Source organism: Tasmannia lanceolata, unplaced genomic scaffold, assembly GCF_043159265.1.
Source record: "Tasmannia lanceolata isolate RefF3 unplaced genomic scaffold, GAP_Taslan_0.1 ptg000006l, whole genome shotgun sequence".
Taxonomy (NCBI): Eukaryota; Viridiplantae; Streptophyta; class Magnoliopsida; order Canellales; family Winteraceae; genus Tasmannia; species Tasmannia lanceolata.
Window position 1 is genome coordinate 8,652,081 of NW_027518683.1, and position 15,378 is coordinate 8,667,458.

A 15,378-nucleotide genomic window follows, 5' to 3' on the forward strand; every position below is an offset into this window, starting at 1 on the left:
AAAATCATTTTATGCCTCATTTTACTTTAGAAGTCTGCATAGCTTTCATAGCATAGTATATACATACTAATTACCCTCTCTCTCGTAGATACTATCTAATGACATTGAAATCAGTACAATTCCTAAAGGGATCATCACTTCGAGGAGCAGCTGAAATATGTCAACAAAACATATATATTTGACACGAATAATTAAAAAAAAAATGCCTTTACAACTGTATTATTTCATAGACTGATGCACATAACTCATGAATTGGGGCATAACTACATGAACTAACACATGAACCGATGCATGAACTGAACACACAATAACAAACCTATCTCAACTAAAACAAGTTTGACCTAAACATAAGGGCATATTCAAACTAAATCATACTTTGAACTAAAACAGATCATGGCTAAACTGTTATCAACTTGAACCGATCATATCGATACTAAGCATTCATATAGTGATAACAACATAGCTGAACTAGATCAATCCAAGCACACACATAGTGGTATGGACATAACTGAAATGAGACCAACTAAACATACACCCGGTGAAAAAGAATATAATGACATCCCTATTTCTTATTAAAAATTGAACCAATTAATGAATCAAATAAATAAAATATGAAGAAACAAAGTCTGGCTCTCTAGAGAAGCAAATTTCTATGTTGGGTTATTTATAGTAAAGGGAACAGATACTTCTAAAAAAAAACTATGCATGCATCACAATTGTTGAAATAAATTATTTCATCATGCTAACAATGGGTTATGATCCTAAATAATAAGATATTCAGACAGTGTGGCACTAAAATAAAAAAAAATGGCATAACTACAACTGGATTCCCCTACTAATGTGTCGATTCTCTTCATCCATTTTATTCCAAATGTGTTCTGTGGTGAAAGTGTAAACTTAAAGCTGACATCATCAACCCCCCCATGTATCTATTAGCATCCAGCCCTTTCCCAGACAGGCCACAATTTAAAAAAAAACGATATCAGTACTAATATATAAATAGCAAAAAACAAAAACTATTGAGTGAATGAGGATATGAACTACCTGCTATGAATTATTCCATAAGAAAATCATTTTACAATCATGGACATATTGTATGAATCATGTACATTTTAATTAACCATACTAATTCACCAAACAAGTACTCTGTGTTTATACCTTCTTTTTTTTTAAATTATTTATATTACCACAACAAGGGTTAAAAAAAAAATCAAGCTTATCCAAATAATTGAACCCAGCCAACTATATAAAAAAATCAAAAGAATAGACTCTATTGTAGTTGATAAAAACAACTAATTCAATTCTCATAGAAAAATGTAAACTCTCGTTATGTTTCAAGATTTTAGCAAAGCTAATAAGAGAATTGTATGGATAAGCCTTGAATTCTACACATTTACATTTTTGAAAAATTAAGGACAATACCATATAATTATTCTATGAATATCCAATCAGCAGTACAAATTCCATTTTTCTTTTACCATTACCATTACTAATAAGGAAAGTCCAAATAAAATTTTAATCAATTCTTGAGTTGAATATTTTATGGTTTAAAGTAAACATCTGAAGAAACAACTTTGGTCTTATCTAAGCGGCTTAAAGAGGGAACTTCATTTTCACGGAACCTATGCACTTTGCGTTCATTTTCACCTTTCCAGATGAGGTGAATCTTAGTAGAAGTTCCGGAGTCTCAACGGCGCGAAATCTTTTTGAAACCAAAATTCGCCTTTTTCAAGGCTATTCCTACCCAAAGATCCTTACCCCCCTCTTATGATTGGAGGTAGCATTTTTAAAAGTCTGGTGTTTTACCAGGGACCGATTAAAACCGCCACAATTTGGGTACTCTTGACCAGAATCTACAGGAGATAAGCAATTTAATGCTGCCTGTTCCGTAGTCTCTATCCTTGGCCTAAGGGATCCAGCTAGTGAGGTATCAGCTACCTAGTGGTTAAGTGGAAATTTGAATTTTGAATTCAACGGTTCCTTTTGACCCAACGGTTCTTGCCTCAACCTACCGGGTTTTTCTCTCCCAAAACTATGCCTTTCTCCGGTGCCGGGGGAAGAAGGCCGATGATATTGTTTCCCAGTTGGCTAGTTGATTGAGAGGATGCTTCCTCATATTCCGCTTCTGGCATGCATTTCACTGGAACAAGGAAGGATTTGTTAACCACTTTTAACCTAACAAAATGTGGTATCAATTTCCAGTGCTCTGTTAAGACTTTCACTGAGGCAAAGGCCACACAATAGGCGTGGTTCCTTGATAATTGAACTTTGGTCACCTGCCCGAAAAGCTTCCCGAAAGCTTCAATAGTTGATAGTGACCATGCATGGAGGGGGGTATCATAAAATCTGAGGCATACCGTTTTGGCTCCAGAATGTGTCGCTGGATTCCAAGAGAACATGGAGGATATATTAGGCCCCAAGGCGCCCCCCCCCCCCCCCCCCCAGCCACTTCAATTTCTGGAAATTTCCCCCAGGGTCTCCATGCCAAACGGAGTAGAAGTCTCTCTCTTGTCTAGTCTTGATCCGTCTCTTTCTTCCTTTTCTTTCTCATTGTCACTGTTTTTAGAGCACCTACGGAATCTATTACGCGAACCGAAGTTGTAATACTCACAGGTTCCACAAGTCCAATTGACTGAATGATTTTCAGTCCAATTTCCTACTTGTCGTCTTAGGTTCGGAAGAATTTCTTCCAGTGACCTTTCTCCTCTACTTCCTATAATTGATTCATAATCATGAGGGCTCCTCGGCATTGTTCTGGGAGATGGTGACCTACGGCCATTACCCAGAAGAATTAGGTTTCTCCTACAACACTCTCTGTCAATCTCCAACCATTGCAGAGCTTCAAAAACCGTATAACCAGCCTCTATAATATCTTTGTATAGGTCTTTAAGACTTTCTATTCTATAGCCACAGGTGCAGGTTCCGTTCGCTATGTTCCTTCCAAGATAGAAAATATTCGTAGGACTTACCGGTCGTTTTCCAAAGTATTCCCTTACACCCATCTCCTAATAAGACCGATGTCGAAGCCTCAACAATTTTACCCACAGCAGTCTCTAAGCATCAGATTTTGATGCTTACAAAATTCACATATCTCCGCATTTTGGTTAATTTTAACAAGGGTAAGCGCCATGGTCCTTATGGACTTTAGGTGGGTTGAGGAATTTGACTGTTGAAGGTTTTCAAAGTAGGCCGAGTTGACGCAATCAACTGAACTGTCACCACAACAAGCGAAGAACACTTGCAATTTCTTTCTTCAGCACTAGTTGATGGTAGTGAAGGTCATGGTTTCATTTTTTTGATGAGTAACTGTGATTCATGATTGTCATTTGTCTTTTTTTTCTTTTTTGTGATTTGGGTTTTGGTGTTCTGTCATTTGTTTAGATGCTAAGATCTGATTTGGGGAATGATAAGAAGATGGGTCTTTTGCCATGATTTTTATTCCAAAAAATTATTGGAGATGGTCGAGCGAGAAATTATGAAGGTTATAGAGTTTGTTTATTGCCATCAGTTGGCTACGGCTTCCCTTACTCCTAGGGTAAGGATCACCAAGAATATCAGGGAATATAGGTTTATAAGCTTAGTCCCGGTGAGTAATAAAGTCATCTCAAGGCTTTATCATTGAGGATTAAGAAGGCGATGCATTTCATAGCCTCTAAACAGAGTCGCTTAGTCGCACCGGGGCACGGTGGTGGCTGGGGGGGGCGGCGCGCATACATCTCAGAAGAAAAAGGGAAAATTAAGTAGCACAATACCGATACTGTTTGTTTTTTGTGTTTTTTTTTTGATAAAAAAGCACAATACCAATACCGTCCGTACCATAAAAAATATTAGCAGAACTACGGCAGGAAAATAAAGAAGAAAATAATTGGCATTACCAACCTTGTCCCTACAGAAACTAGAAACAAATCAACTAGATAATAAACCTACAAATCTTAATTTCGTCTTCCAATATATTTGCGATTAAAAGTTGTTTGTCTGCATGCGCACACGCACACGCGGACACACACAAAATATGTATGTATATATGTATACGTAAGACAGCACCTCTCAAACAAGACCCATGGACCATTTTAGATCCTAATCCTACCCAAGCTCAACCTCCAATTTAAGTAAATCGCTGCAGACTAAAACTAGAAACGAAAAACCTCTAGAAATGGAAATAGATATCATGATATAGGCTCTCTCAGAAAACCACCTATAACAGTACTAAAATTCAAACTAAATCCAGGACAACGACAAGTCATGGTAAATCAAAATGGCATGGGAAAACCCAATGTTCTGCCAATCAAGTATGTGGCGGCCCCCGATGACTTCAGCATGGTGTCATAATGGTCATGGTGACATCACCAAGAGGAACATGTTGTGGCCTGTTTTTCTTATTCTTTCTCATGTAAATTCAAATTGGGCAAGGAAGTTGGTTCAGAGGCTTGCAGGGCCAGCAGGTCCACTCCTTTGCAACAATATGCCGATCCGAAAATGAAATATTGTCAGCTTTTCACGGTTACATTTACAAATGAATGAAACTAATGCAAGTGTTCTCTTTTTTCTTTAACATAACAAGGTAATTGAACCAGAAAAAGAATTATCCAAAGGTCTAACATTGCATAGCAAAAGAAAAGCCCATTGCAGTTGTGTCACCTAAACTGACGTCTAAACATGAAATATCCTGTAGATAGTTAGAAAATACTCATAATTCTCATTCTACTGACAACTTTAAATGCTGACTAGTTGTCATGATTAATTATTATTACTAGAAAGTGAAGATAAAAAAAAAAAAAGAGGGAAGGAAGCCAACACACCTGTTCACATCTTCCTAAGCTTTCTTTATCACCACTGAAACCCTAAAACATGGAATGACAAATACCAGCTAAAAGGAATAGAAGATAGAAATATAGTACTTGCATGTAAGTGAATTTCAATGCTTTAAACCAAAGAAAATGGAAGTATTGATGGTGTCAATTAAATCAAATTTGACAATATAGCTCTACCTTAAGTAGTTCCATGTCCTCTTTTGTTGGACAGTACTTTATGAGGTTATCTACCTGGTCAACATCTAAAGCTGAATCATCCAAGGCAAGCACTGTACTCTGTAAACACCCATTGAAAGAGGCAGGGTTGAGACACACAACAGGAACTTTTTATATAGTACATATTTGTGATGGAGACATCCAGAGATTTTGTATAAAAGTATTAACGACTGCTCCATGCTTGGAGAACGGATACTACACTAGTCAGATCAAACAAGATGAAGAGCACGACCCTAAAATTCAAATGAACAGCCATCAAAGTTTACAGAAACACCATCCTTCACAGGATTTCACTAGCTTGACCATCAATAACTTTACAATACATTGATATTGTATGAGAACTGATATAGGACATATATGTGATTACAAATTTGAGAGGAACCTCCTGTTTGAAAATTATAAGCAGTGACAACTTACCATTAAATCAGGCAAAGGCATCTTAACCTTTGAAAGCATGATTTCGCAATTATATGCCCGTCTCATATCAATCTGCAAAAGTGCATGCAGATTATTAAATATCAAATGGAAAATTGAGGCCATTCTCATGAGAATTATGCCATCAATAAGACATGAAAGAGAAATTTTTGTGGGCCTAAGTGCACGAGTTATTTTGATATGGTTTGATGAAGGGTGAGGAACACATCGACCAGGAGGGCGCTTCCTCTACTAAGGGTAGCTTCACCTACGCCAACGATCAAAATTTTTAGATGCAGCCTGGACAAATTTCTCCTATCACTCAAGTGGGAGAAATTTCCTACTTCTCAAAAGCTCATCACAAGACTGATCTCAAACCGACGACTTACTGCACTTGTCTCCAACAGTGATTTTGTATGCCTTTGTATTTCCACCATGAATTTATGTGGCTTTCCCCACCATTTTTTAACTTTTAAGAGTTTATGTCCGTCCGAACCCACCATTCATTTGATGTACATTTTCCAAGAACACTAAAGATGGTGGATTTTAAGTTCAAACACGATCTTTGGAAATATATTGACACATCTGATGTAGATATTTTAATATTAAATACATTTTCCAGGAACACTAAAGATGGTGGATTCTAGTTCAAAAATAAAATTTGGAAAAATATTGACACATCTGATGTGGATATTTTAATATTAAAATATATCATATTGTAACTAAAAGTAACAGATTAATTTAACTGACACATAAAATACATCTAAATAAAATGTAATAAAAAAATATATCATAAAATCGCATCCCCTTTGATGCATGTCTCTAAATGTGCCTAAGGTGCATGTTGAATAATTGAGGCCAACATAGCAGTTTAGATGGTGTTGGATACATAATATTGCAAATTGTTATCAAGACCAAACCCAAAATGACTGTGACAGAAAGCGGTTTGTGAATTGTTAGAATTAAAAGGGAGCTTCAAAGTCTAGGATAGATTATATAAAATTATGGATGGTCAAAGTGTCAAACAATGAATGATCATATTATGCATGAAACATAAAAAAACATATTCACAACAATTTAACACCTTCAATCTTTTTCTGTTTTGCTTTACTTTTTAATTTTTATAAACCTATTCCAGCACCTCCGTTTATCTAGTATAAAAAGAAAAAAAGTAACTGCATTATAGCTTCTAAACAACAAACATAATTGTATGGTTAGCTGTGCACCCATCAAGGTTTTAAATTTCGGTTTCGGAATGCGTTTCGGTCCTCACCAAAACCAAAATCTCAGCCGAAATTTTGTTCGAAATCTATCGAAATCAATTTGGGCAATATTTTATCCCATACAAAATTTCGGCTGAAATTTCGGGATAATATTAAATAATAAATAAAAAAACAGATTTTTTGGAGTTATCCCTTAAATTTCAGATTTCGGCCCGAAATTTTGTAACGTTTCGATTTCATCCAGTTTCGATTTCAGTCTCGAGCGAAACCCGAAATTTCGGATTTCGGTTGAAATTTAAAACCTGGGCAGCCATTGACAGAAACAGTGAATCATTAGAGAATTCTGAATCGCAAGTTTGATTCACTAATTCAAAATGAGTTAACCGTGAATCTATCAGGTGCAATTCCCAGATTGAACTTGACCTCTTTGTCATTCAGTTTTCTTAGATATGTGCGCCAAAAAGAGTTGAATGAGTGGCAACATATTCAGATTGGTTGTTGCTGCTTCCAGCAAAACCTTGTAGCAACAGACAATGTAAGTTTTGCCGTAAACTGTCAAACAGCCCCTAAAATCTATTGAGTGGAATAAATGCTAGGATGTCATCTTTGGTTTCATACAAAGTCACCAGATCATAAAGACTATTTAGAGGAGTCAGTTGTGAGGCATGTTGGTACCAAAATAATTCCAGGCAATGATTCCTTTCATTCTTCAATTCAGTTTAGTATAAGAGATGTCAGGAGAGAAAATCCAGTGATTTTTGGATGATTGGCATGCTAAGAGCACAAAGAGTTCTCAAGCTTCAAATTGCTTGCATAGTTCTACAGGTATATCAAAATAAGCATACAAGACAGCTAACAACCACCACACTATTCAAAAAAAAAAGAAGACAACTAACAACCACCACCACCAAATCTGAAATCGATGGGTGAAGCTTGGTAGAAGACAACCTCGAGTAACAGGAGACAAAAAAATGTTTCGCCCAATGTAGAGAAAAATGACTAATTACCAAATGGATTTTGTCAGATTTAGGCCCAAGTGATGCGCGTCGATTTGATTTTTCACCTGAGCTCCCGGTATTTGGCACTGCAGCTGAGAAAAGACTCTCTAGTTCTGACATGTCAAACTCAGGAGCCCTAGAAGACATTTAACAGTATGATCATGAGCTTACATCGGCTGCATAAATCAATAAGCATGAGATCTAGGGAGAAATTATCCCCACGCAAGTATAAAAATAATAAAGACCCAATGAGTGAAGTTCTAATACTTGGAAAATTCGTCAGACTTTTGTGACTCGGCCCATAAGCTTCCCTGCATTGCCCTCGTTACTTTAACCCAATGCAATGGCTTTAGAGAAGCCCTTTTTGAAGTTGATTGAGCTCCTAATGGATTTCTTGGAGTCGTAGAACGTGTCAAACCCCGCCCATTTGCACTGAGTGGTGGTGGTGGAGTTCCAACACCAGCACTGGCTCCTCTACTGCCAGCAGGGGTGGATTGAGGAGAAGCAGCACTTGATCCCTTTGTAGGCCCCTGGCCTCCAAGAGGAGGTGGAGCAGGTGGAGCAACAGGAGGACTTGGAGAAGCAGGGCCACCACGATGCTTGGATGAAAGAAGGGGGGGAGGGGGTGGTGGCGGTGCCAGAGGACCTGAAGCAGGCCCAGAATGTAAAGGTGGTGGGGGAGGGGGAGGAGCGCTGGGTGTAACAGCCGGCTTCTTCATGGGTGGAGGGGGAGGAGGTGATGGAGCTGATGAAGCGGTCTTAGGTAGAATCTGGGGAGGGGGAGGGGGAGTTGATGATAAATTGGTCTTGACTGTAGATTTTGAGGTGAAAGGTGGGGCAAGTGAGGGATGTGGAGATTTATCCAAGCTAGAGATAGAAGAAACCCCAGGCTGAGAAGGAGGAGGAGGTGGGGGAGGAGGGACTGACATTGATCTACCGCTGCCTGGTGAAGAGATTCCAGCAAGCGGAGGGATTGGGGGAGGCATAGGAGGTACCACTTCTGAAGGTGACGGAGCCCGAGATGGCTTTTGTGGTGGTGGTGGTGGTGGTGGTGGTGGTTGTGGTGGTTGTGGTGGTGGTGGCGGTGGCGGCGGGGGAGTCCAGCTAGGAGGAGGAGTTGCAGAAGTTCTACTAGTAGGCCCTGTTGAAGGAGGGGTTACTGATGGTTTAATTGGTGGCGGTGCAGAAAAAATGGGCTTTTTAGGCTCAGGTAAACATGTCGTAGCAGCAACTGAAAGGGGTGGAGGTGGAGAAGCAACCGGTTGGAGTGTAGGAGCTTCAGAAGCTTGTGATTGTGGTGTAGGAGCTTGAGGAACTAGTGTTTGTGGTGGTTGTGGAGATGAGATGGGTTTCACAAACTGCGGTAAAAATGTCCCACCGGCAGTCAAAAGGGCTGGAGGTGATGGAGGAGGAGCTAATGGTCTTACATGTTCTGGAGATGAAATGGGTTTCGCATGCTCAGGAAATTTTGTCCCAGACGTAATCGAATGGGATGGAGGCGGTGGAGATGTTCTCACCGAATGAGTGACTTCTACACTTCCATATGCAGCGTGGTCATGCAAAAGAGCAGTAATGCCTAAAGCTGAGGGTGCACTATGATATCTAGACATAGGCACAGGTGAGCTTTGTAAAGAATTAGAATAAGAAACTGGATTTGATAAAGATGATTGTGGAATCCGTTGGGAAATTATTTTAGATTGAGCAGAGCGTTGAAGTGCAACCAGTATTTCTGGCGGCTGAACCTTCTGTTTGGTTGGTTCAGACTCAGGAAAAGGTTTGAGCAACTGAGCAGATTGCTTTTTCGGTGCCGAGGGGGGTGATCCCTTGGTTTTATCTTCTGATACATCGGATTTTAAACTTTCTTTATGCGTATCGGGGCTCAATTCCTGTAGCAAAGCACTACTCTCTATACTCTTTCGAGAACTAAGCTCCAACTGTTCTTGGAATGCATTTGATGAAGTTATTTGCTGAAGCATCTGAAGTGCAGCATCCCCTTGTGAATCTATCCAATCTACACTGCTAAAGATCTCTTGCACTTTAGCAAATGCTTCCATCGGAAGCCCTTCCTTCTCCTCGGTGTTAGCCAATTCCATACTGATTAGAGAAGCAGCAGCATCCATTTCTGAAAGAAGAACCTTCACCCAAAAACAAAAAAGAATTTGCTAATCACATTAAAAACACTAGAATGCAGTTAAATTCATTCACGAATGAGAGATGGATACAGACCTCTGCTCTGAAGTCCTTTGGAAACCTATCCTTAGCATTCCACAAAATGTCGATTTCATCACGATTAAGCATCAAAATATTCGACCTAATGAAGGCTGTGTTGAACATGACTCGAAACATCATCTCCTCACGTTCCAGATCTTCATCCAAGCTAATGCACTCAAGTACAACGTCACCTTGAATATGGCACTGAATGTCGATTTTAACTAGCTCACAATCAGACTGCAAAAAATAAACAAAAGAGTCAGAATAAAAAGCCTTGTGAACTATGTGGTACTTGGACAAAATGGTAGAAGTTCAGTTCCATATGATACAGAATTACTTCTAATCCCCAGGGGAGAAACATTACGAAAGATATTGATCTCAGTTTTCCCGAGAGCAGTTTCCTATTAGCTAAACAAGTATCTACAATTGACATAAGTTGTGAAGTCCCAAACTACGAAATTAAAACAAAATATATTAAGTGAGAATATAAAATGAAAATATTCTTCTTAAATTTCTTAGTATTTGATGCGAGTTTATAGTTTTTAACGCGAATTAGTACATTGGAAAAGCAATAAGGCATGCAACATCAAAAGACCAACCTAAGAAATACTAACAAAATAAACTGCCTGAGACTTGAGAGGATTTCATTTCTAGTATACCAAAAAATAAACAAATGCGGAGGTTTAAGACAAATAAAAGAAAATTATTAATAACTACATGAATTTAGAATCACCTGTTTGTAAAACCGAACACTTTTGCTCTTCTTTGGCGTAGAGAACAGAACCTTAGGAGTCCGATCAGTAGCAGCAATAAAGGGATCCTTCCCATAAATCCGAAATATCGGCCGACAGCCTCCCTCTCCATTAAAGTTAGGAATCATTCTGAGAATTATGCAATCTAATGTAAGCGCCCTATCCAATGGTGGCCATTCCGTACCCACATTCCTCCTTGAAAGATATTGCAGGTATCTCAACTGTGATGGTTGTGGATTCAATGGTGACAAAAGCTGCAAAAGCTCACGTGGAGCTTGCTTGTATATCATGTCCAAAGTCTTCTGCTCCCCGGTATAAAGTTTTCTATAAATCAAAAGCCCTGCTAGCATGAATGCCAGAACCGGCCACCCACCTCGCTCACAGTGCATTAATATAATATTCTGCGGACCTAGAGAGAGCCAGCTCTCACTCGATCTCAAGAAATGGTGGATCATTTCCATCGTAAGTAATGGGCAGCCTTCATAATGTCGCGGATAGTCCATTACAGTCATTTCATACTCGGACAGGATGTTGGAAATCTGGTTATGCCTTTCTCCCTCTTTGAAGCTGAAGACCATGAAGTACGCATCAGGAAAATGGTCACGAAGTTGACCTACTATACCTCCCATGTATACTTTATACTCATCATCTTCCAAAACATCAGTGGAGAAACAGCAATCGAACACTGCATTCGCAGAAGAGAAATCTCAAATTCAACTATTTCAAATTTATTTTAACTTAGAAAATGACAGAAATACACTCAGTTCCATTTTTTCTGTTCTCTATTCTCTCAACTGAAATTTGATATCTTCAAAACACATAAATAATGTAGAGCAAAATGAACAGAGAATAACCAATTCATCACAGATCAAGCCTCCAATGTGCACAATGCACTGAGCATTTTAATGTAGAATAGGAGAAGAACCAAAGTTTTGCCTCCGTAAGTCTAATTGGCACAGATCCTTCATTTTGTTTTGTTTTGTAGATTGTTAGTGTTCTTATTATTCTCAGAGTTGATATTAAACTTCTTTTCTTCTTGTTCTCCTATGCATATCAGTTTTTTATGCCAAAAAGTGGTAAAAGAATACGACTATAAATTTCACATGCAAGAAATTGTACATTACACAAAACCAAAATGCAACATGAAGAATAAGATGTTTCCCAAATTCCAATGATCGCATCACAATATAACAAAATAATAAAAACAAAAGCAATGAAATCTACATTCTACAACTCTGAATTCAAAATTCTCAATGTCAATAAATATCATTGACCATGAAATCTCAAGCAATTAAACCAAACTCGTGCTATGTACATAAATGCTAAAATTGAAAATCCTAAAATAAAAATAAACAAGAGAGAAATGCAGAAGAAAAGTCATTCGCTTCTGGCATTATGGAACAAATCAATCAATAATACGAATCAAATCAAACGAAACACCCAAATTATCGAATTTCAATGCATTTCGACATACCGTAAACTCCCTCCGACATCTCCAGAAGTCCATCTGGAGGCTTCCGATAGAATAACTTTAGAAACCGCGCCATATATGAGATCTGACCAAATCCCCAGAAGAGGAAACCCTAGAACAGGAAAGAGACGTAAAATTCGGAGAGAATTAGACCTAAAATAAGAGGAGATCTAAAGGAGAGAGGGGGAAAATCATCATCCTTTTTTTCTTTTTCTAGCAGGTAGTGTGGAAACAGGAATCAGGGAATGGATTTTTGCTGCAACTTTAAGGAATCATCGTCCTTTTTCTTTCAGTTTTATAGACTTCGCTTTCGATGGGAGACAAACAAAAAGATCTGGAACTGGCGGAATTGCTAGGTTTTCGTGAGATTGAAAGGGTTTTTTAAAAAAGGCAAATCTCTCTCTCTCTCTCTCTGTTATGATGATTGTCTAATTTTTTTATCTTTAACATGAATCAGATAGCTGGTATTTTAATCAGGAGTGGCTGATTTGATTTGATTAGAGTTTGTGGAGGACTTTGTTGCGTTCGGCACGTGTGCTTAGGGGAGGGCGACAGAAAGAGATAACTTGTTCAATGAGGGTGTTTTGGTCATTTACGCAGATAAATGGAGGGTGAGTTTGTCAATTCTGAGTTAGAGGGGTGTAAAAGTAAAAGATCCGTTTGTATCCGCATATTATCAATCACACCTAACGCGGTGAGCCCCGTTCTCACGTTATTCTGAGGAGACACAAAAAACAACAGGTGGGGTGGAAATACTGGAGTAGGGGAGTATGTATATAATAATTTTCCAAGGTTGTCCACTAGGTTTTCAATTTTCCTCAAAAAAAAAAAGAGGAATGATAGATGCAAGGGCACCCTTGCATGAAGAGCCGGGGAAGGGCCCTTGATTGGATCCACGTCATTTTTGGTAACCTTTTAAAATCTGTTGAGAAATTAAATTCGTTGAACTTAATGATGTGGATCCAATCAAGGGCCCTTTTCCAACTGCAAGAGCACCCCTTGCTTCCATCATTCCTCGATAAAATATAAATAGAAAGGGATTTGCTATGGACCATCTCCGAAGGCATTTCACAGAACGGCTGTTACATATGAATTAAATGAATAAAACAAAATCTGAGCCTGGCTGCACTCTCATGCAACAGCCGTTCTCCCATATGCCTTTTGGATGCATGTTGTTTAGTAGTAGAAGGAATGTGAAATGATGTCACTTTTAAGTAAATAATAAATAAATAAAAGTAAAATTCCAGTGTACTTTCTCCCTTTCCTCCTCATTTGAGACTGAAACGGAAATGCCCTTCATGAGTGTTATTTTGCAAACTTGGCCTAAAATTCATATTCACACCCTCATACAAAGGGCTTAAAATTCATATTCACACCCTCATACAAAGGTCTCTAATCGGCTATTCCGTGTAAACCATTCTATAGTGGGGTATGTCTGTCTTCGTTAATATATATCTCCCCTTTCATGTAGTTGTTTGCACCGTTTTTTTATATTATAGGTCTCCACTAATGCACTCGTACGCGCAAGTGCTCTTTTTGTCTGATTTTCTTTTTCTTAGATTTGGCTTGGTGTGCCTTGGGCCAAACTCATGGGTCTAAACTAGTGAAAAGAAAGTCCAGACTGCACTGCACGTGCCTTGAACGAGATGCGAATATGAGAAGATGAAACTAGAGTGATGATAAATTCGCACCCCCTATAGGATAATTCCCACCCCTTTAACGTGAATTATGTGGCAAATTATCCTACTAGGGTGCCAATTTTTCATCGCCCTAAAAATAGCCCTTTCCCTTTGTATATGCTATTATCTTGTTGTCACTTGTTCCCCATTCTCCTTTTTCTTTTGTACTTTGAAAAACAAAAATATTGCCTGTTGCTTAGTTATCCTAGGATAATACTAGAAGAGTAATGCTGGACTCACAGGAGCCCTTGCAAAAAATCAAAGAAAGTTTGCCCTCATCGGTCAAAACTCCTTTATGGCAGTTATGACCGTGATTTCCTGCCCATTCTAAATTGATTTTGACCAATAAAGGCGCCCTTTCCCTATTTTTTGCAAGGGCTCATGTGAGTCTAGCATTCCTCGTACTAGAATAAGTTCATATTATACAATAAAACACGGCTACTGATATTTGCACTACTGTGTTTTTATAATGACACAAACTCACCTTGTCTTTTATTATTTAACCAGCTGCCGAGAGCTATAACAATTCCCAAAAGCTCTCAGCAGCTAATTAAAAAAGAAGAGTTGAAGGTGAGTTGGTGTCATTATCAAACATGGTTGTGCAAATATCATTAACCTAAAACATTTCAGAATAACCCACCTTTAGTTAACCACGACAAATTGTCCTATGTCATCAACTTAACAACTGTTCGATCTTGATAAGGTCTCGCATTTTACAACTATTTCGATGTTGGTTGATACAGAACTTTTGTGCAATCAAACCACACATATTCATTGTTCTGTCGATTTGCCTAGATCATAATGTGATCGTTGAGGGTTTGTTCGATTTTGGGATAATCCAACCTTGTTCGATTTTGGGATAATCCAACCTCGATTTTGGGTCTGTCGACTTTATTTTCTATCTTGAAATTAATTTTGTATGTGTCGGTTCCATGTCATACTATCAATGAAGAAATTATCTAGAGGAATTATAAAGTGACGGGCACCCTTGGAAAAGCCCAACGACAAGGATGCCTCGTTGGATCCATGTCACACATTGCAACCGGACCATCCTACCTCATGAAAAATGACTAAAATACTCATATCTAAAAACAGGGCGATGATATTTTCACTCCCCCTGCAGTACGCATTCGCGACCCTATTGACGTGATTTGACATAAAGTTGTCCGTTGTTCACGTTATAAGGGGTGCGAATGCTCACTAAGGGGGAGTGAAAATATCATCTCCCCTAAAAAAAAATGGTTGAAATGCCATTGTCTTATGGAAAATGACCAAAATACCTATCATAAGAAAAATGACCAATATGCCCTATCTCATAGAAAATTACCAAAGTGACCATATCTCGTAGAAATAATCAAAATACTTGTGAGGTATGGGTGAATGAAAGATGAGGGTATTTTGGTTATTTTAAAAAGTAGGGAGTACTTTGGTAATATTATGTGAAATAGAGGTGTTTCGTTCATTTTAAAAACAAGATGTGTATTTTGATCATTTTCCATGAGAAAAGTATTTTAGTCATTTCTTGATGAGGATGGTATTTTGGTCATTTCCTGTGAGATAGTTATTTTAGTCATTTACTATTTAGGCAATGATAATTTGGTTA

At 38.3% G+C, this 15,378-nt stretch overlaps 1 protein-coding gene across 3 annotated transcripts in view; it reads right to left on the reverse strand.

The window, feature by feature from the left end:
• The window catches only part of LOC143879546 (formin-like protein 18), a 35,843-nt gene extending 23,339 nt beyond the window's left edge, over window positions 1–12,504 (reverse strand). For 2 of the 3 annotated variants that reach the window (XM_077381985.1, XM_077381982.1), the window contains exons 1-8: window positions 12,100–12,504; window positions 10,607–11,310; window positions 9,889–10,110; window positions 7,930–9,797; window positions 7,672–7,798; window positions 5,445–5,516; window positions 4,989–5,087; window positions 4,800–4,841 (exon numbers count right to left, since the gene is read on the reverse strand). In XM_077381985.1, coding sequence (XP_077238100.1) covers window positions 4,800–4,841; window positions 4,989–5,087; window positions 5,445–5,516; window positions 7,672–7,798; window positions 7,930–9,797; window positions 9,889–10,110; window positions 10,607–11,310; window positions 12,100–12,172 — 3,207 coding nt within the window. In that variant the 5' untranslated portion in view covers window positions 12,173–12,504. Of the gene's footprint in view, window positions 1–4,799; window positions 4,842–4,988; window positions 5,088–5,444; window positions 5,517–7,671; window positions 7,799–7,929; window positions 9,798–9,888; window positions 10,111–10,606; window positions 11,311–12,099 lie in introns of those variants that run through there. The other variant, XM_077381986.1, reaches the window with a different exon arrangement.
• Between the last annotated feature and the right edge of the window lie 2,874 nt (window positions 12,505–15,378).